Below are 27,960 nucleotides of genomic sequence, written 5' to 3'. Positions count from 1 at the left end.
GTAAGTGTATATACGTGTGAGTGTCTATTGGAAAAACAAAACACTGCACAGGGAATTCATTACTGATGCAGTATTTACTATACAGCACATATAATGAAACTTTATTCACAAGACTGCAGCATTTCATTTACTGAGAGAGAGCCAAAACAGCTTCTGGTAGAACTCTTCTATTTACAATAATCAGAAACAAAAGCGAAATGTAATTGTTACCTCTGTCAGACCAGCCGTGCAGTAACACGTCAGGAGAGAAAGAAACTTAACACAGTCCACACCTTTCATCACCTGATAGATGATACACTGAATATTGTGTTGCATTTACACAATTCAAATGTTTACATGGGTTTCACTCAAATGAATTGAACTTACACATAGTAGCTGTGTTGATTTAATGGGTTACATTCATGTAGAACTGATGTACACATCAAAATCATGTATATATAACATTTTCATTTTCAGTGTACAGAATGTTTCTATTTGATTAGAGGAAGCATTTCCTTGGCTTGGTGAAAGTTATATCCTTGGCCTATCAGTTATGGATTATGGTTATGTTTGCGTTCCCTATCTTCAAATATCACAAAGATTTGAAGGTACATCACAATTATGTTAATACTCAAGAGTCATAGCTCCAACAGAATCTTTGTGGAGCTTAGTAAAAACAGATCATTTTATCTTGTTATTATCTTGTTATCCTTGTAAACAGGCTATCTATCCAAAACTGGATTTGCACAAGAGAGTCAGACTTCAAATGATCTTACACTGAGAAAGACAGTAAGAAAGACAAAATTGTGCTGATGTTGCTAGTGGAAATGATGTACACATTTATACTAAGTAAAGTCAAAGCATTACTTTTTGCAGTGTATACTTCTAAGGTACTTCTAAGACAGATCTGTGAAGTAGCTACTCTACTCACAGCAAGTTACCATTCTGTCGTATCTGTTTTATTGTAAGAAGATAAGAAGATACGAAGATTCTGTATGCCATTAAATTCAAATTAGATTAAACTAATTAAATTGATTAAATTGTCTGATGATAAATAATCAAAGGCAAAATGGATTATGCATCATATTTTTGGTTTTCATAAGTTTTGCATCATAGTTTGGCAAATAATGAAATGCACATTCATAAACACAAAGACCTTAAACAATATAATGTAATATTGTCCGAACATTTAACAGAGGGAAATCTAATTCTTCTCACAGCAGTAGAACAGTGTTTGCACTATAGGGCCAGAACACATTGGATAAGATAGAGAGATGGATATTTATATATATATATATATATATAGAGAGAGAGAGAGAGAGAGAGATAGATAGATAGATAGATAGAGAGAGCAGGGGGGGGGGTCTTTATATACAACATCCAGACAGAATGAAGAAGAGAGGCTTAGTTAGAGAAGGAAAAGGAACATACTGGAGGCAGATAAAGAGAAGAAAAGAGAGGGATAGTTTTTTTTGTCTTGTTTATCACTGAGGGAGGGCTTTGAGGATGGCATTCACCTCCTCCGCTACTGCAGTCAATGCAAACTCAAACTGCTCCTAAAACACACACAAATAATGCACTCTTAAAACAGGTTCTTTAATGGTTCTTTAGTACAGGCAGTTGTCCTATTAGAACCCTGACAATTTAAATAGCCATTTAAATTCTTAGATTGTGCTTTGTCTGGTTTTAGGGTTGTTCAGATTGGTGGGAAACCTTTTGTAGATGGTTCTGTATGGAGCTTTATTTTGCAAGTGTTAGATTATTCTGTTTTACTACTAGAATTTAATAGAATTTTTTTTGTTTGACGTGTGGTTAAAATGAAGACCATAACATCACTACTGCAATATTGTTTTTTCAATACTTCACAATTGCTCTAGCCATGCTTCACCCACATCCACTTCTTTTATAGAAATTGTTGCCAGGTTGGACAAGCTTTGCAGAATGCTGTGCTGTCAAGTCAGTCACCATTTTATTGTCATGGGGATACATATACACACCAGTGGGCAGCCACCTTAGCACCCAGAGAGCAGTTGGGAGGTTAGGCGAGCTGAGAATATTGAGGGAGGACAACAGCACTGTTCTGAGTTATTGCTCATTTCAGTCAAGCCCACTTTTCTAACCTTTAGGCCACAGTGTTTAAGTTGAGTGTAGTCATGTAATCTAGTCATTAACATTAACAAGATAACAATAACATGGAAATGTTTCCTCAATGGGAAATTTGACTATTTTACTATTTTATGAACACTTAATGACCTTATTAACAAGATTTTCATTACTAAAAGAATAAAAATAGATTTAGGTTAGAGTTCTGGTTTCCTTGATCATCAAAAAGCAAAAAGAAGAGAATGATATCCAAGTATTTGTGTGTGTTTTTGTGTTCACCTTTGTTTGAACCATGCCAGGCCTTTGATCTCGCAGATGCTCCAGTGTTGCAGCAATATCAATCTCTTTAGCACCTACACACATATCAAATCACATATTAGTCAAACATGCATCTCAGTTTAGCATTATGTTTTGCAGGTCATTTTTGTATAAAATCCACGCTTCTTTTAGCAACTGTTCTGTTTCTCTTAGTATGGGAAATGCAGGTGCGCCTGTAATGTGATTTGTCTTTACTGCAGTGAATTACACCTGTAGGGGAAGCCCAGGAGTAAAAAAAATATTAATTCTCCATAATGGTGCTTTAAACTGTTTTTCTCTCTTAGCTTCTTACTCACTTTCAGATTCTCACACTCAGAATCATATTTGGTTTCAAATTAGAATTGAGCCTTCAGAAGGAAGTATGGAGTTATGGGTAATGGGGACTCACTGCGGGTTATGCTTTCCTCCAGTATGTGTGGACATCACATAATTTGCTAGAGAGATTATCAGTTTTTTTCCATCTGTACCTACCTTTAGCCATTTTATTCAGAACCATATCAATCAGTATGTATGTCCCAGTCCTTCCTGCTCCATCACTGAGACACACATACAGAGAGAGAGATAAAGAAAGAGAGAAAATAAATTATTATTTAACAATTTCATAAATGTCATAATATAATCAAGAATATGTGTATGTGTGCATGAGTGGTGGGTATGTTTGTGTATTTGTAGTTGTGCAGCTGTGTATACTTACCTGCAGTGAACGATGATAGGACAGGACCTTCCTCTGTAACATTTATTTACTTTTCTGTGAGAGACACACACACACACACACAAAATGTGTCAAACACATTTCAACCTCCAAGCGTCATTATTTTTCTGATCACAGAACATCAGCATCACACACACAAAAAGACAAATGCTAGCCGGTGCCAAAACATCATAGTGTTACATTCACATAAACTGTACCAGACTCTGAGAACTTTAGTCATATGTGTGTAAACAGCTATGATATTAGGACAGTGGACAAGCAGCAGAGTCCAGGAAAAGTTTGGAAAAAAGAGCAAGGGACAGACACACACAGAAAAGGAGAGAGAGAGAGAAAGAAGATCCCCCCTGTTACCATGCACACCAGTGGCTAAGTACAGTGGGTGAAGAAAGAGCAGAGCAAGCAGAGGTCAGAGTTTAGGACAAAGGTTAGTGGCCACTGGAGTAAGGAAGAGGGGGGAGGGGTATCCCAAGGTGCACTTGGATGTGGAGTCACAATTGTCAGTGATCACTTTTGTGACTATGCAACTGGGGTCAGAGTTCACAAGCTGCATCAGCACAAAAATGACACTGGCAACCGCTCAAACCAACGAGAGAGAGAGAGAAGGGGGAAAGTAAAGGGGTGGTGGTGAGGGTGAGGAAGACCGGTGGGTAAGGAGAGAGAGAGACAAATCTATATTATTATAAAGTTCTCATATACTCAATACTATGACTGGTCCTGAGTCATGCTATAGACTCAATAGTTTAGGACCAGAACAAAACTGGTTCTAGCTTTTGTCAACCTAATTTCCATTTGCTGCATCTGTATAGTTTTATTGATTACCACAGAAAATAATTTGTGTGGACATTAATGTTCACATTAGAAAAGTATTGATGAAATTGTAAAGCACTGATTTACCAAACCAGAAAAAAATCCCATTAAGAGAGCTCTGGAGGTGTTTTAATGAACACAGTGATGTACAACCACTAGCTTTGTATGAGTATTTATATTAGCTGCTGCAACTGATACTGCAACTTATCAGTTGCAACTTAAGTGTTGTTGATCTTTTGTCACATTATTGGATTCCTGTAAAGCTGCTTTGTGACAATGTCATATGTAAATCACAGATAAATTTGATTTCATTTAATTTAGTATTTAATTTAATCAGATACTATTGGTAAACGTTAATTCTACCGTGCTCATTGCACAATTAAAATGTGAAATGTTCTGTTATGTTTGTTTATATGACAATATTTTATTTATTATGTATTGGCCCATGATTTTGACATATTAGTGTATTGTCAAATTTTGAGTCTTTACTTTTCATGACAATAAAGTAGCCTAAATGGAAGTAGGTAAAACATACAGAGGCTAAGGGAGAGTGTGAGGGAAAAAAAGAGGAAGAGAGAAAGAAAAAGAGAGAAAAGAGGGTTTTGATGCCAGTGTGCTCTTTTACAATAAACACACACTGGATTTAGGAAATCTCAAGTCATGCACACACATCTCACACACACACACACACACACACACACACACAATTACACACACACATCATATTGCCTATAGCATACCTGCGGAAGTCAAGCAGAGCCTGGTTAGTCTCTGGTGTGTGTTGATTGAGCCAGGTATGGTAGTGAAACTGAGTGACTGTGCGACTCTCGTTGGTCTGCATGTTTTTCAGGTAAAAGCTACGAACCAGAAAATCTTCACACCACACATGCTCGGAAACCAGGTTCACCTACAGGTATAGACACACACACCCACACACACAAATACAGCATAAAATATATGCTTACATACAACTGCAAAAGTCAGAGACTTTTGAGAAACCCAGCCCTGGACATTTGATTTGATACTACTTAAAACAAGTAAACAAAATTAATTGATGTGCTTAAAAACACAGTATTCCTGTTATATATTAGTGAAAACCGGGTTAAATTCCTTCTTGTCAATATAGGCCCTAATAAGCCATCTAATTCATTGCTATGGCATTCAATAGAGGATAGATAGAAGTAACAGTTTAAAAGATGTACAGAGAACACCTGCTCTTAGGTTTGCTGTTCATAATGTAAATTCAAAGCCTAACAATATGAAATCTGATTTAACTAATAATACTTTGATAAGTGAACTACTAAACTAAATAGAACATAGATGCATAAAAGGTTGTTTATCTTCTTCTTATTAAAGTAATATTTTTTTATTATTTTTTTTAAATAAATAGGTGGGCTTAATAAAAATAGAAATGGGCTTAAAAGATATCAGTCCAGACCAGATACCATAATTTCGGTCCTTTCTATTTTTTAAAACAGTACTTTAAACTTTATTATAGGAACCCTGTGGAATTTTATGGTGTTCTGCATTAATCTTTCACAAAATATGATCTGATCCTCATCCAGGTCAAGCATATTAACAAATATTATGTGCCTAAAATAATAAATTGAAAAAAATATGATCTTGCAGGTCTTTATGGAAAACGCTCATTCAACATTCAAATTGGTAGCTGGTTGACCACCCTTGGCAGCAAAAACCTCAACCAGGTGCTTCTTGTAGATGTGGATCAGACCTGCACATCATTCAGGAGGAATTTTAGCCCATTCCTCCTGGCAGAACTGCTTTAACTCTGTCATGTTCCTTGGACGCCTCATGTGTATGACTCTTTTCAATAGCATTTCTATAGGGTTAAGATCTGGCCACTCTAAAAGGCGGATTTTGCTTGCGGACTCTCTGTTGTGTTTTGGGTCAGCAACAGGACAGTGACAGCAAGTTTCAGCAAGTTTCAGTTGACGTACAGACACTCACATTATCCTGTAGAATTTTTTGATACCTTTGGGAATTCATCTTCCCCTCAAGATTATAAGGTGGCCAGGCCCTGATGCAGCAAAGCAGGTCCAAATCATGATGTTTCCTCCACCATACTTTATGATTGGGATGATATTTTCATAGTGATGTGGATTGCCTTTTTATGATAGATGTAGCGCTGCATGTTCTTTCCAAATTGTTCAATCTTAGTTTCATCTGTCCACAAAATATTTTGTCAGTACCATTGTGGAGTGTCACCCTGCTTGTTTAAGGTTTTATGGACTGTAGACTCATGAACACAGATGTTAGTCTGTACCAATGCCGCCTTCCAATCTTTGGCTGTCACTCGGGGTTGTTTACTTACTTCATTGAGTCTCCGTTTTGCTCTTGGGTCATTTTGACTGGGCGCCAACTTCTTGGCAGTCCCAAATTGTCTCCATTTGTAGATTGTTTGCCTTACTGTAGACTGGTAAAACGTCTTTAAAATCACTTTGTAACCCTTTCCAGCTTTATGTAAATCAACAAATTTTGATTGTGAAAGCTTTTTGGCAAGGCATGGCTCACATATGCGTATCCTTCTTGTGTGGAGCAAACTCAAAATGTTAAGTATTGAGTGTTTTGTATTTATTAGTCAACATAGCTCTAGTCCACACCTCCAAACTCAGTTTCTTAGGAAGACTCCAGGTATGCTAACACCTGACTCCAATTAGCTTTTTTTATGACATCCTTAACTCAAGGGTGCACACACTTTATCCAGCACTATGAGGTTTTAGGGTGTTCTCAATGAAGACATTAATGAGCAGATTTTTGTTATTATTTTAGACACATTATATTTGTCAATACACTTGGATCAGATCACATTTTATGACAAATTAATGCAGAAAACCATACGTTTCCAAAGGATTCCTGCCACCATATTTTAGATTTAGATTTTAGATTAGACCAACAGTTAAAAAAAGCCACAGAAAAAGCTATAGAATCACTGAGATGATTTTTACATATAAATATATACATTGCAACAAAACATAAAATACTGCAGTTATTTGCATATACATGATTTAAAAAAGCAATAAAACGGTAAACGTGGTGAAGAAAAAAAGAAGTAGAAGTGGTGGGTAGTGTGTAAGTATGATGTACCTCATATATATGGTAGAGATTTGAGCCCTCATCTGGCCAGTAGTGATAACACTGTTTAACACCACTCTCTGTTAGAGGGGTCAGCATGACGATCACAACACAACCGCTCTCCCACACCATCTACATTGAAACATTATTATATAGAATATAATACATTATTATTAATACTAATGCTCTGCATGTTGCTATAATAGAATTTGTGACTGTATCCTTCTTGTTTAAGTACAGCTTTTAATAAAATTGTTTGGTGCAAAATCAAGTGCCAATTTCCATCTTTTAGCAGAGTAACAGGACAGCACTTACAAGAGATCAATGAGCTGCAAACAAACAAAAGCAAATAGGAAATTACAGTTACCCCGATGAGTCTACACAATACAATATTGTCATGTTTAGGTCCATGCGGGCCATGCCGTCACATAAAATAAAATCATTACAAATGAATGCTATTAATTTTTAATAATTTCAGTCCCATAAAACAGCTACTTTACTTTTGTTACTTTCTCCCTCTTTCTCACACACACACACACACACACATGCTAGCATTGCCACACCATCTACAAAGAAAACAAACACAAACTTGTGCACACACACACAACCAGTGGGTTACCTGCCAGAAGTCAGACACAGTGGAGGGCAGTGGGCCCTGAGTGGCGATGTAGGCAGGGTTCCTGGGATCATGATCCATCTGAGAAACAAACACACCCATTTACTATTTAACTGTAAGGTGCAGTGCCTAATGCAGAGGGTCTTTAGTGTGTTTTGTGGTGGGACTGCAGTGTGTTTTACTTGGCATGTCGCATGTATTGTAGTTTGTACTCACAATGGGACTGGCATTGATGTAGTCAGAGCTACCTTGGCTGTTCTCCACTTTCAGACAGATTCTAGAATGATCATCTGAAACAAACATATCAAAGTTTAGTTCTTTGTAGCAAGCGAGTTCAAACAGAAAGGGTCATCTTCATAAAAAGCAGCCACAAGCTTTCATCTTTTTCTGCCAAAATAATAAAAGAGACCAACAGTATATCTGCATCACACACAGTTCCAATATGTCTTTGCATGTGTAAGTGTGGGCACATGTATGCATTTGTGATGCTTACAGGGTATAATGGAGCTGACACGATTCTTCTTGGCATTGGAGTCTCTCTGGCCGATGCTACAGGTATTAGGCTCTGCCTGATATGCACACAGTGCCTCCCATTCTTTCTCCAAACGGTTCTTATTCTTGAGGTGGTCTTCCATATATGACTATAGAAAGAGGTTTGACCAAGAAACACTCTTTGATTTTATTCTTGATTTCCACATAATTTTCTTTCTTTTCTTTAAACTGTAGTGGCATTATATTTTTTTATTTATAGATCCTTGACACATTTAGTTTAAGGTTGTTTGTATTTAGAAATTAAATCAATTAATGTAATACGGGACCTGTTTAAGTTAAGTTTCCTTCATCTGAAGGAACATACAATATGCTTATAATGTAAACTGTAAAATAATAATAACAAATATTACAGTACACCATTACATACAGTCATGGGCAAAAATATCGGCACCCCTGCATTTCTTTCAGAAACTGCACCACTTCTCCCAGTATATTGTTGCAATTACAGAGTAAACAAGTCAAATTGGATGTCATTCCACACAGAACACCAAAAAGGGACTGGAAAAAATGACTGGCACCGGCAACTTAATATTTGGTAGCACATTCTTTGGAAACAAAAGCTGAAATCAATCACTGCTTGTAACCATAAATGAGTTTCTTACACCTCTGCATTTTGCCAATATTTGTGGCCATGACAACTTAATTTTTTGTGTATTATTCAGGTAGGTGTTGTGTACTTGCTTTTTTCCTCAAAATAAAAATAAGAAACATCTAATCAACATTTTGCATGTCTCTAAGTGTGTGTAAGCACAACTGTACACGTATACCAGTATCATATGTCCAGTAGAGATGTCCATGTTGGAGTGTGCAGGCTCTTCACTCCAAGATGAAGTGCTTGTGCGGGCAGAGGGGCTGGGGATCGGTCCGTCACTTAGCTGGGATGATACACTGTTTATACGAGAGGAGTGGCGAGGCTCCACCCTCTCCACTGGCGGTTTCACAGACATTCGCTGTCTACACAACTCCTATGAAGTCGCACAGGTCAGAGAGATGAAAACTGAGAGATGAAGAATGTAGGTGTAAAAGTAAATGTGCTTTACTTTGCTTTACAGATGTTGGTGTTGAAATAGTTTTTTAATGGTATTGGAAGGAAGGAATTGAAGGAATGTTTAATCTTTATATGGGTATTTCTATTGGATGTAAATTGCTGAAGTGCATTCTAACAAAATAACTGTATCAACTAGTTGCAACACAGAAAAAGGACAGGCCCCTACAAAGAATATGAAATCAAAATTCTCTTTCACATAAATGCTGCCACAATCAGTGTTATTATACCACTGACACACACGCACAGACCCTCTAACCTGGTAGGTAGCCGTGGCTTCAGTAGCAGGGTCAGTCGCAAGGTTGGTGAGTTTTTCTTTGAGTTTGTGATGTGAGCGATGACGGAAGCAGTAGATGATGCTTGAAACCAGCAGGACACCGATGATGCAGATGATGGAGATCACCGTCAGGATCAGAAACTTCAGCGACTCAGAACGGCTGTACTTGGTAGGGATCTGGCTCAGCTTAGACCTCTACACAGACAAATAGGTGAAAAAAAGACATAAGCATAGATTAACATAAAGAGATTCTGTGTGAGGGTGAGGATACCTGTTGCAACCACTTCCAAACCCCATATAACACTATATATGAAATTCTACAGCTGTGACTCTTGGATAACTTGGACAACTATGGATGTGTGAATTTTAAGAACATAGGGTTTGTATCTTTCATTGTCTGTATTATCCCACAATCATGTGACGGTTAGTTCTGAGTATAAGAAAAATCAGACTCCAAATCAGTTTAAAATACACAATAACCATTTAGGCATCATCTCTGAATTTAATTCAATGATTTCACTCTAATAGTAAAGAAAATTAAATAAATAAAAAAAAGAAAAAATATATATAACAGGGGTCATATACCTTTAAACTCTTAAAAAGGGTTCATCCAGAGTTCTATAATAAATAGTTATAAAGAACTATTTGGATGATTAAATGTTTCTTCTCTTGTAAAAAGTGTTTTTGTTTTTGTAAAACCTTTTGTAGACAGTTCTGTAAAATGTTCCACTATCGTGATGAGTCATAGAACCCATAGGGAGAAGGGATAATGGGAACGACCAAAAAAGAGACGGTACACAGGGCACCTCTTAAGATGCTCTAAAGATTTCTCCACAGTTTTAAATGGAAGAACCACCTACAACTTCCTCAAGGAACTTACACATTTAAAGCTGTACTCATCCATTAGAAAATGTAAGACAAAAACAAGATTACTCACGTCAGTTACTCCTGCTTCCACTATGGTAAGACTAGCTTCTTTCTCCAGTGCAGCCTTCTGATGAACTGATATTTGAACAGATTATTGTTATGATAAGTGAACAAGCTATAGGAAAGCTATAAGAAGGAGGAAACGTGTGCATGTGTGTAAACATCTTACCTGCTACACTGGCAACTTCAGTTGTGGTGACATTTTGAGAATTAGGGCGCACCTGAAATGTCACAGCTGGACCAACAACACTACACACACATACACACACACACACACACACACACAATTTGTGTTCACATTATTCATTTGTAATAAGAGGCCGTAGTAGTAGTAGTAGTAGTAAAGAGAAGACACACTGAACACATATACACTCAAAAGACTCACGAGAGCTCGAGAAAGTCAGTCATTTGGATCTTGGCTTTGTGTGCCACCAACTCCATAAGGTGTAAACCTTGATCAGTGGGAAGAGAACTGAAAGAGAGAGGGGGGGGGAGGGTTACTAGGCTGAGCATATTAGCTTTAGTATGTTGGTAAATTACTGTTTGAGTGTGAGAAAGACAGATAGAGACACACTCTGTATCTGTAATGATGTATCCATAGACATCGTTTTTGGTGTTGCTCTGCACATCAAGCTGCAGGTCCTGCAATTTCATGTTTTTGCGATGAGCTGTGGCATCATCCTCCAGGACAGAAGAGGGTGCTATTGCAGCAGCCTGCACCCAGCCTTCCACCTCCTCCACCTGCTCCATGGCCTTCTTTTGCACACCCACATCCCGCTGGGTAGTTTTGCTGCGCACCGTCTCCACAGATATGCCCTGCCCCTTCATAAGAGGTCCCGTCTCTGAGAGGGAGGTCTTATCCAGATATTCCAGCAACTTTCCCAACAATCCAATTTCCTGTCAAGACAAAAAATAATAAACTAATTAGTTTTGAACTACTTAACTAAATAATAATAATCACATTATTCAGCTAAGTAAGTTTCTTCAATCTGGGACTGGATTCTCAAAGCTTTAGGGAGGCTATGAACCATGTCAACCCAATTGTATATATCCTTTGATCCTTGTAGCCCAGGACTGCTTTGGGACCAGCTAGGGACCTTCCCAATGTATTATTCTCAAAAGGGCCCTAGAGCAAGGTACTTAAGTCTCTCTGCTTCAAGGGTGCCACATCAGACTCTGAAGGTTGACCTCAGCCTTCTAAATGGTGATATGCAAAGAGGTATATGAAGGTCTTCTTTCTCAGTACTGTGCAAGTGTAAAATTAAAATGACAATAAAGGTACTTATCTTATTTATATGTTATAAAATACAGCATTTCAGTGTAGTTTAACTGAAGTGTTTTTTTGCTACTCTGTGCAGGCTATGAATATGTTTTTAGATTTCTGAATTAGCTAGTTATGACAGAAGCTAAGAAGACACAATGGTCCCAATGGATTAACAGGCAACCCTTAGATCCCTTACTTAAAACACAAGCCTGTAATTTTAGTCATTTAGTAATGTTTTATTCAGTAGAATTATGTTTATGTTTCTTAACTCTGGCAACCATAGTGTTGGTTCATTATTACAAATAGAGTAAATATGTAAAATTCTACTAACATTTAAATCTTTAATGGTAGATTTAAATTTTTATATTTTTGGTCTGAAATGAAGGCCTAGGTCTAATAGTCACAGTTCACCACTTGTTAGTATTGGTCAAAGTGATATAAGAATCAACCCCCTGAAGATCACACATATCATACCAAGTCACCTTGCAATAGGTGAATCAGCTAAATGCCATAAATGTGAATGAGTAAAGCACAGTAACTAAGTAGCCTCTGTCCGCCTGTTTTTCCCACGCTCTCTACTGTACTAATATTAGATAAAATAAAAATACCTTGGTGTCTGTAACAGATCTCTCCTCATCCTTTGTTTGCTTTTCTGAAAAAGAGTTGACCAACACATTATCTTAAAACCTCTATGTGTAGATAGATGTTCAAATGATACTCAGAAGATACTGAAAAATCTTGTATCTACCCGAACACCTGAATACAAATAAATTGTAATAGATGCTTCTGGGCCAGAAGTATGTTTGTGAAAAGTGAAGCACAAACTTTGGCTTGCTGGAGACACTGTATGTACTGCAGTGTGTCTGTGAATGCTGTTTAAGTTAGTTAAGTAAGGCTGTAGCAAACTCCATAAACTGTACAGTGGACAATTCACTAATGGTACAATCATTTTGAGCTGGAGAGTGTTGTATTTGGTAACCAAAAAATTAGGGACAGAGAGACAATGTTAATAATAAATGAAGCTCTTTGCCATCTTGCTTGTTGAAGGGTTCTTCAATTTGAAAGTGTGGAGGAACCTCTAAAAGTGATTTGAGAAACCTTTTTTTCTAAAAACCTTTTCTTGAAGTTTCCTTAAAGCGCAAAGAGGTTCCTTTCAAATTGAATACTTTTAACAGTGGCAAATCTGAGAAACAAAAAGATGGAAATGCCAAAGTGATCACTAGACAAGCTATGGTGGGTTTTTAAGAGTTGAAACAAACATTTTAGTACCGGCCAGCTGCAAGCATTTTTACCTGGCACAGGTGGACCGGCCTGAAACATTTGGATGATGGGTGACGTTTTTTCATTCTGTTTTAAAGTCTCTGAGCCATTTTGGTCCTCTAAGATAACCCCTAACTGCTGGTGCTGGTCTGCATTGGTCAGGCCCTTGGGCTGCAAGCCGTCAGGCTGAAGGAGATCAGGCTGCAGGTCCTCAAGTTGCAGGTCTCCATGCTGCAGGTCTTCAGGCTGCTCCTCTCCCTCCAGGTCTCGGGGTGCATGTCCTTGCTGTGCTTGCTGCTCCACTATCTGCAAAGCATCAGCAATGAGAGCAGCCAGCTGGTCTAGGTCCGCTGCACTCAGACTCTCCACGTCTACATTGTGCTTTCCCACATTCCGCAGAACATTACGGATAAAGGTCTCTGAGAATGGCAGAATCAGAATGCACCAGATTTGAACCACAAAAGAGTCTTTTCAAATTAATTTCAAATTATTCATATGGCTCGATTCAGTCACAGTATTGCCAAACACCTTCAATGTGTTTTGTTGTAATACAATCAATGAATCAATAAATAAAAATAAGTTTAATTAAATATGAATATAGAATGTTCTTAAACAGAATGTAATCTTAACCATTAATGCTGCTATATTATAATTATGCCAACTACAGAAAGTGCATACCGTCTACAGGACTCAGGGGGTTCTTAACAGAACTCTGTGAAGATCCACCTTTCTGGAAGACTGAGTCTAATTTTGGTCTACCCCCCTGTTCCGGTTTAAGTGCCATGTTCTGAGACAGGTACTGCTTTAGGGCAGTGATAAGGAGGTCTGACCCATCTTGCTTTTGTGAAGGGTTGTATGCTGTGTCGCTCTGATAGTGGGTAAGATCAGGATAAGAAGCCGGCTGATAAGGTGATTCCGGGGTGAACTCAGGAGGGGCAGAGTCAACTTTATTGCGGGGCTTTCCAGAACGATAAAACTCTGACGGCTCTGAAGATTTCGTATGGCTGACCTACGCAAAAAAAAACAACAAGAACATACTCTGAGCTATCAAAATAGTAGTTATTTATTTTTAGTAACATATTTCATCAAGTCTGAGAGTAGTGTTTTTGTTAAGGTTGTTTCATTTATACATTTTATAAAACTGCTACCAGCATGTGAATTATAATTTAAAACATGGGAATGATTCTATTCAGCCACAAACCGTTACAATTTAAATGCTGTTTATTCATAAATAATTATTTAAACCAAATTAACATTAAATAAAGTTACAATAATTTCTTTATCAAACTATGTATGGCAATAGGTAATACTTTCAGTCATATTCCTAAACATATTCAATATAATCAGACTAAGACTGAATAACAAGCTGCACTGGCTCTTAATAAAACTCTATTTAAAATCAATAACTCTAACCAAATCTCAGTAAGCCTAAGAAAAAGAAAAAAAAGGAAGGTTGTTGGTTCTATCTATCTTTTTTCTCCCTCAACAGGGAGCTTTGGACAGTTGAAAACAGTGCATTCCCAACCAGCCAGATGACCCATGTTTTTCCTTGGATTGTAATTTTACTATCACCTATTGTTGATGCTGTCTCACATAACACTGGTGAAATGAGAACACTTAGAAAGCACACTTTAATCATACCACATTCTTGTATCATCTATAGCATCTATAGGCAAGCCTTGATAGATGACTCCTAACTGTCTCAATCATCTTGTCCATGTACCCCAACTCCACAGGGACCACATCCTGACATAGGTACATACTGCCCTGGCCACGGGTCACCCATGCTTGTGATCCACTTCAGGACATACACACATTTGTGCAATCATGTGCTTACACCAAGCCACCAGGCCCGGTTCGTTCCAAGGGAGGGGTAGTCAACATTACAGGTAAGCAACATTACAGGGAGGGGCAAATGAGACAGAATGAAGTTCCAAAGGGCTGTGAGTGTGGTATTGTATTGCAATATGAGTGGTAGAGGTGGCCAAGCAAAAGGAAAGCCTAGCTTGCAGAGGAGCAACTTGAAAAAATAAGAGGCCAAACATGACATGCAAAGAACTAGGCGAACTGAATGTGACCTGAACTGAAACTATTACAAAGTAAACAACTAAAGCCCAACAGCCACAACTGCCAAAATGCAGTTTGACACTAATCATATTACTTGGACTAAAGTTATGTTATGTAGTATTTAAATGAAATTATAAGTTTATACTTCAATGTACAAAAAATGTGCAATATGAAAATAAAATTATTTTGAACTATGATTCATAAAGGTAAATGGACCACATAAACACTCTACCTGACTTCCTAATTTAGGCAGCAGACCCATGTGAAGCAGGTACTTCTGCAGACTCCTGTTAAGCTCTGCCTCCAATGGTTTAAGTCTTCCATCTCCCACAGCAACTGCCTGTGCCATGGGCCTAGACATAATAAGGAGGTGCTTTTTAGTATCATCATAAAACATCCCTCTGTCTTTTAGAAGCTACAGATCAATACAATTCTAGGGGATGTTATGCGTTGTACAATTTTATTTCTGTATGCCAAATTTATACATTTTATGTCTATTGTTTCATATGCCGGACAATTTTCAACACATTTCACAAGTTACACCATGTATGACTATTATTGTGACAAATTTGATTTGATACTTGCACTGTGACTTTGCAGTACAAAGAACAAAGCACTTACGTTGCAACTAAACAGTCTGTTGTACAATTATTAAATAGTGTACAGACATGTTTGTCTGGCCCATGTACATGTACAATGGTTACAGCAATGTTCTATACCCTAATCTGTTTGAGCATGTGTCTGTATATATTTGTGTGTGTATACATACGTATGTGTGCATGCACATATTACCTTGTGTCAGGTGGTGTTAGGGAGATCTTGCGTAATTTAGAGAATTCTTTTGATAGAACCTGCTGAGTGACATCATCTTTCCATGAGAGCCCTAAGAAAACATGAACATGGCTCATAATTATGGAATATATGCAAGCTGTCCTTAGTATTCTGTTTTATTTCTACTGCCATGGACCTTTCTTTGTTCCCTTATTCAAGGAGTCCCCCCCCCCTTTTTTTTTTTTTTTTTACTTCTGCTAACTCAAGCCTACAGGCTGTAGGGTTGAAGATTATAAATTATAACTGCAACTTCTGACAATGTCTGGTCTGGAAAAAAATATGCTCTTTTTGGCATGGGTGTGCCAACTTTAATTGATACAAATTACATTATGTGGAGACTCTTTAAACTTAAAAAATGTTAAAAACACATCCCATTTAAAAAAAAACAATTAAAGGTTTACAAGAGCCTGTTTAATCTAAGAAGTGATTCTTCTATTGCATGTCTCCAAAATACATACATAAAATCAAAATGACACATACACTGAATTAAGATTCTCAGGGCTAGGTTTTTCTTTGCCTAGATGCAAGGGTCTACAACTTTAAAAATAGAGGTGATCCAAATGGTTGATGCCACAGACAAACCACTTTTAGTTACATAAAGAACCAGGTTTTAACAGAGGTTAAAGCGAAGGTTCTTTAGATTGTGAGTATGAAGAACCTTCACTTGACGTAAACCCAATTTAAAGGTTCTTCGCATTCACATATGTCTATTACAAAAGATGGTTCTTCTATGGCACCTCTCAAAGAAAAAAATGGAGCACCCTTTATTTTAAGAGTGTAGATGTGGATGTCAAATATTGATCTAGATCTAGATGTAGATCTCTGGGTTGGTGGTGTGAAGTATGAGCCTTCCCAAATGCATTGAACTATTAAGATCACTGTTAGATGGTTGAGCAAGCATTACACAAGTTACGACAATCCCAGTGTTCCCCAGATATACATCTCATCTCTTGTCAGAGTAGACAGAAATGTCAAATTTATGCCTTTGTCTGCTGCTCACATTTCAATGGAGCTGCCTTCTGGTGCTCCAAAATGAGCACTTCTATGGGGCAGGCTAGTGTTGGTTAATGACATTCATCTATTTATGGTGCAATGCATGAAAGGCTCCCTCTTTCTGTCATTCACATACGCACATAGTCATTGAGCATCATCCTACTGTGCATCATTATCTGCTCCTGGGGTGATGCATTAAGGTGTGAGTCACCGCAGTAACTGTTGTGACGGTAGTAATGCATGCAGTTGCCATGGAAGCAGGGACGTGAATACCTCGGAGTGAGAGTTTCTGGAGCAGTGAGCGGAATCTCTGCAGTATTGCTGGAGTGATGTCATATGTGTACACATCCGCTACCATCATCGCCTGGCAACGGCCGAACATGCCATCTGAAAAATAAGGACATCACCACAACCACCTTACAAAATTTTTGTTTAGTCCACAAAACAAACCTTCATCTCAGCCTTTGTGCCTTTGTGGAGTGTTAGAGGACATTTGCTCTTTGCTCTAGCTATCTGAACACTGCGAGAAGGGATGCACCAATATGAAATGTCTGTGAAGATAATCAATAATAAAGATGACAATAGCAATAAGAAAAAAAAAGGTTCACACTATTACTTGTTTACAACAAGGTTAAAACTCTAAAGAGCATTGTCATTTATGAATTGTATACTGCCAGATTAGATATGACAGTTATTCTAAACATATATGTACTTAGCAGACGCTCTTACTTCAGCTATTTACAATGACCAGAGAGAAAAGTGTTGAGTTTTATTCAAGATAATTAAAGATTGTAGAGTTTTACTGTCATATGCATCATAAACAGGAAGTTATGCTGTACAATAACATTCTTACATTGATAGTATATATCACACTATCACACAAGTTATTAAGACAAGTAAAAACTATACAACTTAAGTTATGACTATAGACATATTTATACTAGAGATAAAATTAAAACTAAACTAAAGATATAAGTAAAAACAACATAAGTAAAAACAATATATAAACTGGAGACACATGTGAAAACACATTGGTATATTATATTGGTATATATATATATATATATATATATATATATATATATATATATATATATATATATATATATAGAGCAATGGCAGTTCTGCATAGATGGGAAACATATTACATGTATCACATTTATTTGTTTATGTACTTATTATGAATAATATATAGTCCTATTAAAAAGAAGAACAATGACGTTTTAGGCAGTATTTCCTGTTCTTATAAAATTAACATGTTGGTGGATGCTCAGCAGTTGGAAATCTTAGATGTACCTCATGAATTTAATATTTTATATACAGCCGATGGCTGCTGCCTTATGACCAAGTAGGTGCAGGGCAGTGCCAGTTAACTGTAAATGACAAGATAAAGAATGTAAGTCTTTGATGAACTGTACTACTTCTTGGCTAGTTTTGAATGTTATATTAAGGACATTTTGCATTATTTCTCACCTTGAAGTAAGCTTCTCACACATTGATCCAAGAACACAAATGTCTTACATCCATGGTTTTTTATTCCCAGATTGGAAGAGTCATGATCAGGGGTGTAGTGGAGGGTAAATGCACATTAATTTAAATAGTGCAGCAGCTACATTCTGATATGAGATTCTCTGCACTGTTTAAGGTAAAACAGAAAATGTATATTAAAAGCTGGTAAATAAGACCTTAAGAGGAAGGAAAAGTGACTATTTAGCAAAGATTTTTCTGCAATTCCTTTTTAAAGCAATTTAAAAAAAGATTAAGGCTAAGATAAAGGCAATTTGATAAAATGGGGCTTTAGTCTAATATAGCCCAATATAGCCTAGTAGTTCCCTCCGAAGTGGACAGCACAGGGCATTATGCCAACACAAGGAGTGAAGTTGAAGCTCAAACTCTGTAGGGAATAGTGAATGGTTTATCACTTCATAGGAAGTTGGAGGAAAGTTTTGAAAGTTGTGATTGTCTGAGAGGCATCCTATGAGTTATCTTGTCTCCTGGTAATGCCACACCAAATACATCAGTACTGCCTTAACTATACTCATTGGTGACGTTTAGCTCCTGCTGTGTTAGTTTAAGTCAATCAAATTAAATCAAGTTTATTTGTATAACACTTTTTACAACTGCAATATAATTAGTACAATCAGTAACTAGTACAAGACAAGAAATCAACAACATAAAAAGACAAGAAAAAGAAGACCCCCAGTGAGCCCCCTCAGAGCTGGAGGAAGAAACCTGTGGAGGAACCAAGACTCACAAGGGGGACCCATCCTCCTCTGGTCAGAAATATTTATAAATTATTGACAAAAATCACCAAACCACCTATACTGTTGTACTGCTCAGATGTGCAACATATTCATAATCATAATATAATAATCATGGCGTAGTATAACTATAGTCATGGAAGTGATGGTAAGAGTAATAAGAGTAATCATGGTTAATAGTGATAATATTAATAGTGGCAGATAGATGGCAGAGTGACAAAACGACCATATTCACCAAATTTGAAAGTTGATTTGGCCACTTCTAACGTCTCGCCTAATGATGGCTTCCTTCACTTGCATCATCATCTCTCATTTATGAGAGAACAGGCAACACCTGGCCATTAATCTATTGATCTTAATCTATTTATGGCCTGAAAATTGAGGGCACAAACATGAAGGGACTTCGTAACAAATGTAGCTGCAGGACTTTTTGTTAAACCTGTTATAAATGTCTGCACTTCAATCACAATTTGATTACTTAATTTTAAATCCATTGTTGTGGCGAAGAGAGAACAAAATGACAACAACTGCATCACTGTCCAAATATTTATGGACTTGGCTGTTTGTAGTGTGATTTTGGTCAACATTATTTAAATATTTATACTGAATTGATATTGTGGGAAGTTTAACTGCTACTATTTGGATGTTTAGTATCTGTAGCCTAGCACTGGCTATTGGTTCTACTTCGCCCATAATAGTAGTTACATTCTGGTTCTTGTGCAGCATTTGTTGTTGTGGTTGGAAGTGTATATCGACTCATCATGGAGAGGAATGTCATGACAATATGGTCTTTTATTGATTTCTTTGAACTGTTTTTTGTGCCAGTATGAGTACCAACACATCTTTAACAGAAAATGTTTCTAGGAGCTATTCCAATGAACTCTAAAAAACAACTGGTCGGTTTAAACATTTGTATGTACGTATACGTTATTGGAAGGTGTAGCTTCTTTGTCAAGGTTTGGAAGAATACCCAAACTGTCACCCTCAGCTAAGAGGAAATTAGATGATCAGAAATAACCCAAGAACCACCTGGAAGCTTCTGGAACACCAGTGTTACCACAGTCAAGTTTTACATTGCCATGTACTAAAAGCATGGCATGGACCACATGTCAGCTGACAAATTTCCACATGCTGTTTTGCTGCATTGTCTGTGCCAAGAAACCAAGACATTTAATTGAAATTAAAGGTGCAACTTGCTAAAAGACAATTAACCAAATATTAGCTGAGAAACAAGATAACATTCAAGGCTTCGCAATTAAGATTACTGATGCACTGGTTAATAACGGATCATTTTCCAAGAATTATTACTACAGTAATGACTTATTTAGTACATTGTTTAGCGTTTTCACTTGTCTTGTAGCTGCTTGATCTCTGGTCCCTTTGCTTCAAAAGGCTCACTATGTGAAGTGGTTTCTCTGATTGCAATTGAACATTATTCAGCTGAGGCTCAAAACCCAGCAACCTGCATTATTCTGTTTAACCACAGAGAAGCACATTCTGTCAGTTTGCTTTGAGATATTAACAAAGCAAGCTAGCTATTGATATGTTATCAACTGCTTTATAGATAATAAAAGAGAAAAGGGGCGCTGAGAGCCAGTTAACATATTAAAGTGATAGTATATAGTTATTTATGAAAATGTATTGTAGAGTGGACAGATCAGGGTACATTTATGTCTGTGGTCGTTTAGACATACACAAATTTACAATTTGTGTGCCAAACACACAATTTAATCCCCTGTAAATCCTTGGCATATTACTGCAGAATTTTCTGTTTTCTTTTTCTATATATTAAGTGCATTATAGTTATCATGCTGCATCAGGTGTGCAAGGCAGATATTCTTAGTCATGTTATTGAGGAGCTTCCGCCAGTCCACGTTTTTACTTTGTTTGAGCTCCTAGCACACATGAACTGCTATGGAATCAGTCATGTTGCTCTAGTAGAACTGTTGCCAGTGGCAACTGAGACAAGGGCAGCTGGTCAGATTAAAGTCGATGACATCTGCTTGACCTAACACTAATTTTGTGTGTCTGTTTGTGTACACCATTGAACACAAAGAGAGTTCATACATCTGTGATTTTAGTGAGACTCTAAAATCGTACATTGTTAATGGTAACACTCAAATATATCATATAAAATATAAATGTTTTTTACATATATTTTCTAATGTCTAAATAAAAAAAATCACTTAGACAGCTTGCTGGCTAATGGCTAATGATAGAACCACAACCGGTATAACCAGTGATGCAGCGTGTGTAGTGTGCGTGCATGTAGAATTTGATTTACCAGTTTGAGTTAAAAACATTTATCTTCATTTTCTATTTAGGGGTAAAATGCATTAAATGCATTTCTGCTATATATATATATATATATATATATATATATATATATATATATATATATATTATACAATTATAATTATATAATTGTAATTACAATTATATTATATATTATTATATTATATATATTTGGGTTTGTTGTTAATGATAACTGTCATGTAACTCTTTTATAACCTATTCTCTCTTGCACAATGTCATAGTCCAAATCAAAATTTCCTATTATCCCATTACTTACCCCATTATTTGCAAACAAACAAACAAATATATAAATATGGTTCCTCTGGTTGATGTACCAGTGAATTCTGTCAATCTCGATTCAAACACTAAAGACATAAAATAAGCATGGCAGCAGATGTGGGAGGTTCTTTTTGGAGTTCTGGAAAAACAAGCTTAGATCATTGAGGGTAATGGTGTTTGTTTAACCACACCAAAGTCAATATCATGCAGGAAACTGGCACCACATGTCCATATATACATTCACACTGGCACACAGACACACACACATAGGATAGACTGTGTGTGTATGTGTGTGAGTAATTCTGATTTCAGTGACTTGCATTGAAATATAGGTCAGAGTTTTTCTATTTTTGTGTTGGTGTGTGAACACGACTTACCACTGACGCAAATCTCGTGGTTCTTACACAGATCCTCCTCAAATAGACAGCCTACGGAAGAGAAAGAGGCTAAAATAAGTAATGAATGCAGCAATCTTACACAATGTTTAAATAAATACTTAGTTAAAGACTCCCAGTTCTGTTACAGATGCCAACACTGACTAGCATTGTGCCAAATGATGTGGGTAGAGCGATGGACAATTTTGCTATCTGGGACTCCCGGCCATGGACAGCTGTGACATCACCTGGGATCAAATTGATGATCTCTTGATGATAGGACCAATGCTTAGACAGCTGTATCACTCTAGAGCCTCATTAGAAGCTTTCTTTCTTAAATGTTTTAAACACCTGTTCAATACAAATACGCATGGCCCAGTCCTAAAGCTAAGAACGCATCAACACTGCCAATATCATGACAAATAGCTAATCAACTGAAGGCCATTCTCAAAGCCTTTACTCAGAAGGCAAAGCATTTACTCATCTACACTATATGGACAAGAGAATTGCTCATTCAGTGTTTTTTACTGAAATCCTGCTTTTGGAGTAACTGTTACTACTGTCCAGGGAAGGTTTTTTACTAGATTGTGACGCATTGTGATAAGAATTTGATTGCATTTAGTGACAAGAGCGTTAGTGAGGTCAGGATGTTGGCTAATCACCACCCCACCTCATCCCCAACTCCAGATTTTAGCCCAAACATATTGTATGGAGAACTATAATTTCAGAGAACACAGTTCCACTGCTCCACAGCTCGATGCTATAATGCTTTTTACCCCTTTAGCCCACACCTGGCATTAGGCATGGTACCAATTTTTGTATATTCATGTGGTCCTGAGAGTCCTATTCCATTGGCAATACTTCTCCACAAGAACTAGACAAGCTGCGTGTGTGAATCTGCACAGCTGTGTCAGAAATGGGAGCAACTTTAAGTAGCATTCATTAAAAGATGTGTCTACAAACATTTGGATATATAGCTATCAGTCTGAAACAGGCCTAACTGGTCAATTCACACTTTGGATTGTATTTGCCGATGTTGCACTAGATGGAAGATGAAATCCGGAAATTGAGACAAGTTGGTGTGTGGAGTTAGAAATAAAAAGTGTGTGCTCATTTAGTCATGTCTGAAGAGTGGGAGGTGAGAGTGAAAGATCTGTACTCATTTCCACATGTCTGAGGAGTGGGAGGTGAGAGAGCTGTGTATCTGTGCGTGTTTGGAAATGTCTAAGGAGTTGGAGAAAAAGGTGCAGTATCCCTGCTCGTCTAATTACGTCTGAGGGGGCTGGCAGACTGACAGACCGAGTCAGATCGCTTTCAGTCAGAATTCTGACGTATTCACTACTCAAACAAAGCAACTGCATATACACATAGACACACAATCTATTCAGAATAATAGTCACAACTTCCATCCACATCATGTCTGATTTTGAATCTAGCGACTACATTTTTGTCTCATATTGTATCTTTCTTTTTGTACTATTACTGGGGGAAACTGATGGAAACTTGGGCAGAAATGTGGGTAGAAAGAAATTAAATACAAGTTTACAATGTCATGTTCCTTTCAGTGTAAAACATTTTTAACATTAAATAAACATCCACAGTGCACGCTAAAAATAGTAACTGAACCACTCTTCTAATGAGTTCTCTAGACATGTGCACCATGTCTAGATGCAAACAACTTTCAGAAGACCTCAGAAAATTCATTAAGCTGGAAAAGACATTGCTAAAAACAAAACATTGCTAAAACATGTGTGTACATAAACCGATTATAAAAACCCACAGAGGACCTTACAAACTGCAAACCCTTTGTTAATGTATTCATTATTAGAAAAATACTAACAACAAGAATAGAGTTCATGGAAGGACACAACATAACACTGCAACCCATTGCAGGGGAACGTTCTAGTACAAAGGTGAAGCATTTTCAGGAGAATGTAAGGACGGCAGTCCATGCCCTGAAGAGATGTTTGGAAATGGCCTTAACCCTATCAAGATTCTGTGGCATGACCTAAAAAGCGATGTGCATGCAAGGCATCCCAAAATAGCTAAACACATTTGCAGGGAGGAATTATCCAAAATTCCAAAATTGTATTTGCAGCTACAGGAGATAAGGTTTGTTGAGATAACTGCTGCTAAAGTAGTCCTAAAGTAGAATCTTATTAAAATGAAGGGTTTACTTACTTTTTTAGGATGAAATGTGGATTTTGAGGCAAGCTTGATATCATAGGTACACAGTTCTGTAATTTATTAATCTAAACTATTTTATTATTTTACTAAAAATGTAAATGCTAATGTCTGTATGTATGGCTTTCACTTCTAAGCATAACTCTTACATCAACTAGACATAACACACTGATTCCCGCATATGATCTAGAATTAGTTTTTTTTTTTACAAGAGCACAGTTCCAGAAAAACATTTAAAACACTGCATAACAATACAATTATAGACTTCTATATAACATAGTACTGGGTTGTACTGATGACATGTAGTATCATGATATTTTCCAAATACAGTCATGTGAAAATTGCCATGTTGAGATGTTTGAGACTTTCAGAAAGAAGGCTGTAGATGGGATCATATCTGGACGGGAATAAAAAGATCTCAAAACACTTAGAAATCAGACGTTCCACTGTCCGCAAACCAATTACAAGTGCAACAACTGTCAACATAGCCAGGTCAGGCCGTCCTAACAAGTTCTGTCCAACAGCAGTATCTGGAACAAAGTGCTTTGCACAAATGAATCCAAAGATGAATTATTTGGACACAATAACAGAGGACAAGTTTGGCATTAACCAGACACAGCAATTGAGCACAAGAACCCATATCAACTGTGAAACATGGACGTAGAAATGTCATGGTTTGGGCTGCCTTTCTGCAGTAGGGCGTGGAGAGCTCTAACAGAATCCACTAGGAATTATTTTATTGTATCAGAGGGCACTTGAGCAAAATGTCTAAAAATAAAATAGCATTTCTATTAATTACATTTTACAAATTGAGTTTTATTGGTTTAGTTATATTATCTTAATATTGTTTACATTAAGATCAATTATCCATATGTTATCAAAATATCAAAAAATATTTGTAAAAAATTGTCATTGGTTGTCCTAACATTTCAATGTTTTGTCAGTTTGATTTTGAGGACTGATGAGACACATTCTTCACCGGATGTTAATACTATGTGATACGCAAATGAACAGCCCAGGCCATAAGTGTGAAGTTCATATTTCATATTTCCCAGATTTATCTTAATTATAAATCCCTTGTCATGGTAGAGGTAAACCTGCCCTACATATACTAAATATACACAGGATATATGCAGATACATGCACAAATACAGCTTCACTATTAAAATAAAATTGTATTTTAACAGAATAACAGAAAATGAAGAAATACATTCTGGTTTACAAAATAATGTTTAAATGTGATTCAACAAAACAAGAGAAACTACAGAAACTAGAATCATGCTAGAGCCCCACAACTCCATGTATAGCCTGTGCATTTGAACTGGCATAACATACTGCTATTGCAATGGCCAACCAAGATCTGGCCTAGCCCCTACAAAATAGTCACCTATTGTTTTGAAAACAACGTGATCACAAAAACAGATTTATTCTACATGTTAAACCATGTTGGCATGAAATCACATGCATTTCCACATGATCACGGTTCTTGCATGTAAAATGGTTTTCTCTTAACGTTAAAACGTTGTCAAAATTGCACTTGCATTTACACTTTTTAATGTACAGTTTTTAAATTATATCTGAGCAATATGAAGGTCAGACAACAACGAGCTATCTGTATGAATAAAAGATGCTAATACCTGTTGCTATGGATACGGCTGCCCCCTGATTGACAGGCTAACCTTTCTCAGAGATGAGGAAATGACTCTGTCTCCCCTGCATCCCCCACCCCCTCCACTCCCACACACACAGACATACACTTATGCATTCATAGATGCTTTATCTCAACCAAAAGCATTAACTGAAAAATTCTACATTCGGCTATTTATAAACTATAGGCACTAATTAAATGCTAATTGTGGCCACTACGGCTATATATAAACCATAGGCACACATAAACCTGCCCTATTAGATCTATATAAGTTGCCACTCTCCGGGAGAAAATGTATACATAATACTATAGCACAATTCCTCCATCTCTGCTATTCGAACAGGCCTTCTTCGATAATCCTGTCCCAAAGACAACACAGACTGTATATCGCTTTACGGTTTCAGTCACATCATGTATTTTGACGTCTGTGAAATACGTCCCTAAAAAGCGTATTTTGTAGGAACGGCTGAGCCTACTGATGTATGGTTGTGGTCCACCAAGCTGTTATGTAATGACGGACAGCCTGATGTAGCGATGCTACAACTGCCTTCAGACAGGAACACTGCGCCGTTTTACATCAGTCTACTCAGAACACGTTGCGTTTTAATGGCCATGTACTCAACACCAGCCTGAGAGACGCCGTATATCTGTATAATTTAGAGCCGTTTATTAGCATACCTCATATGTTAATGTGTCAGTTCAATAATAATCTGATGCATTTCGACGAAGCTAATGGCAGGCTGCTATTTAAACAAATATCAAGTCTGGCTTACACTACCAATGCAAACGCGGATATACGTGACGATATATAGTTGCTACTAGGTTATTTTTGCAAATAAACGAAACGGGTTAGATAAAGAAAGTGCCGGACGTGGGCTAATATTGACACTGCCCTTAGCCAGTTCTCACATACAGCACACCTACCAAATCTCCGCTCCGCCGCCACGGTGAGCGCGAGAAGACACAACAGCAACCAATGGGCATCCATCCCGGCTCTTATACAGCCATGACACACTAATAATCCATTTCTTCTCTTTTTTCAGTTTTCCAGCGTTTTTTATCCCGGGGCAAGCACTACGGAATGGAGAAGTGATGGAGAGATGGTGGACGCTGGAAGAGAGGGAGAAGGGGAGGAGGAGAGCAGGCGTCGGAGGTGGAGACGTAGTGCGTAGTGCGTAGGAACCTGGCTGAACTGGCTGCAGTGCGCGCGCTGCTCAAATGAGCGCCCCGCCTCACTTTGACGTCACGCACCCCTCTCTCTCTCTCTCTCTCTCTCTCTCTCTCTCTCTCTCTCTCTCTCTCTCTCACAGAAAAATAAGCCAATCGTGTGGAAATAACATGGAGATGTCCAGCTGGACCCACCTGCCCCGCGAACTGATCCAGTAAATTATCTAAACGATTAAAATTACCTAAACGATTACTGTTCTTGTTTTTGGGATATGGTGATGTTTCAGTTTTAATAAAGACATTAAAGAGTGTACTGTACATCTTAGTTCTGCACAATCTATCAACCTCTCTTTCCGTCACTCAACATCACATTTATCACCAAACATTCTGAGCACAGCAGTGACACAGATCAGGCAGTACCATGCAATAATGAATAACAGTGTATTATAATACTGACAAATTAACCCTATAACGCCAAACGTTTCATATGTGATTTGTTTTTTGAAGAAGAACTTTGCCAATTTTGAAACGGTTAAGGTAAGAAAATCATTATTCTTTTTATATACATCAATAAGAACAGTTACTGGGTTGATGCAATGTGAAATTACGTAATATTTCATAATAAATGTTTTAGTAAAACCGTGTTGAAAATATATAAGGTATATAAGGTCATGTAACTCTAAATCAGTCAGTTATTTTATTGTATTTCAAGCATTATACATAACATCAAGCAACATAAATTTTCTTATTTTTCAAGTAAACTAAATGTTTAAATTACATAATTTGGTAAAAAAAAAAAAAAGACATGCAATTTGCTGTATCATGATTGATGACTAGTTGGGTGTTGCAGTGGTACGATTGCTAGTAACTTTTTTTTTTACTAAAAACTGACCAATTCAAAGGTTTTT

General features: G+C 37.2%; 1 protein-coding gene and 1 long non-coding RNA gene across 2 annotated transcripts in view; one reads left to right on the top strand and one right to left on the bottom strand.

Moving 5' to 3' along the window:
- Positions 1-27,185, top strand: part of LOC140545641 (uncharacterized) — a 28,372-nt gene extending 1,187 nt beyond the window's left edge. Inside the window, exons 2-3 of the long non-coding RNA XR_011978279.1 lie at positions 4,770-4,832; positions 26,929-27,185. This is a non-coding gene — a long non-coding RNA (uncharacterized lncRNA). The remainder of the gene's footprint in view (positions 1-4,769; positions 4,833-26,928) is intronic.
- Positions 56-27,082, bottom strand: slco5a1b (solute carrier organic anion transporter family member 5A1b). The gene is made up of 23 exons (XM_072668536.1): positions 26,810-27,082; positions 22,057-22,107; positions 17,118-17,231; positions 15,813-15,903; positions 15,253-15,373; positions 13,632-13,962; positions 12,986-13,372; positions 12,302-12,345; positions 11,004-11,326; positions 10,815-10,901; positions 10,599-10,678; positions 10,440-10,504; positions 9,485-9,697; positions 8,948-9,145; positions 8,122-8,269; positions 7,845-7,918; positions 7,632-7,709; positions 7,025-7,144; positions 4,660-4,826; positions 3,095-3,148; positions 2,872-2,936; positions 2,362-2,435; positions 56-1,535 (listed from the first exon to the last, which is right to left on the bottom strand). The coding sequence occupies exons 1-23, from the start codon at positions 26,871-26,873 to the stop codon at positions 1,464-1,466; spliced, it is 3,021 nt and encodes a 1,006-aa protein (XP_072524637.1). The 5' UTR covers positions 26,874-27,082; the 3' UTR covers positions 56-1,463.
- Positions 27,186-27,960: the final 775 nt, after the last annotated feature.

The sequence above is a fragment of the Salminus brasiliensis genome, chromosome 23 (genome assembly GCF_030463535.1).
Source record: "Salminus brasiliensis chromosome 23, fSalBra1.hap2, whole genome shotgun sequence".
In the NCBI taxonomy this organism is placed as follows: Eukaryota; Metazoa; Chordata; class Actinopteri; order Characiformes; family Bryconidae; genus Salminus; species Salminus brasiliensis.
This window is presented reverse-complemented; position numbering and strand designations above follow the sequence as displayed.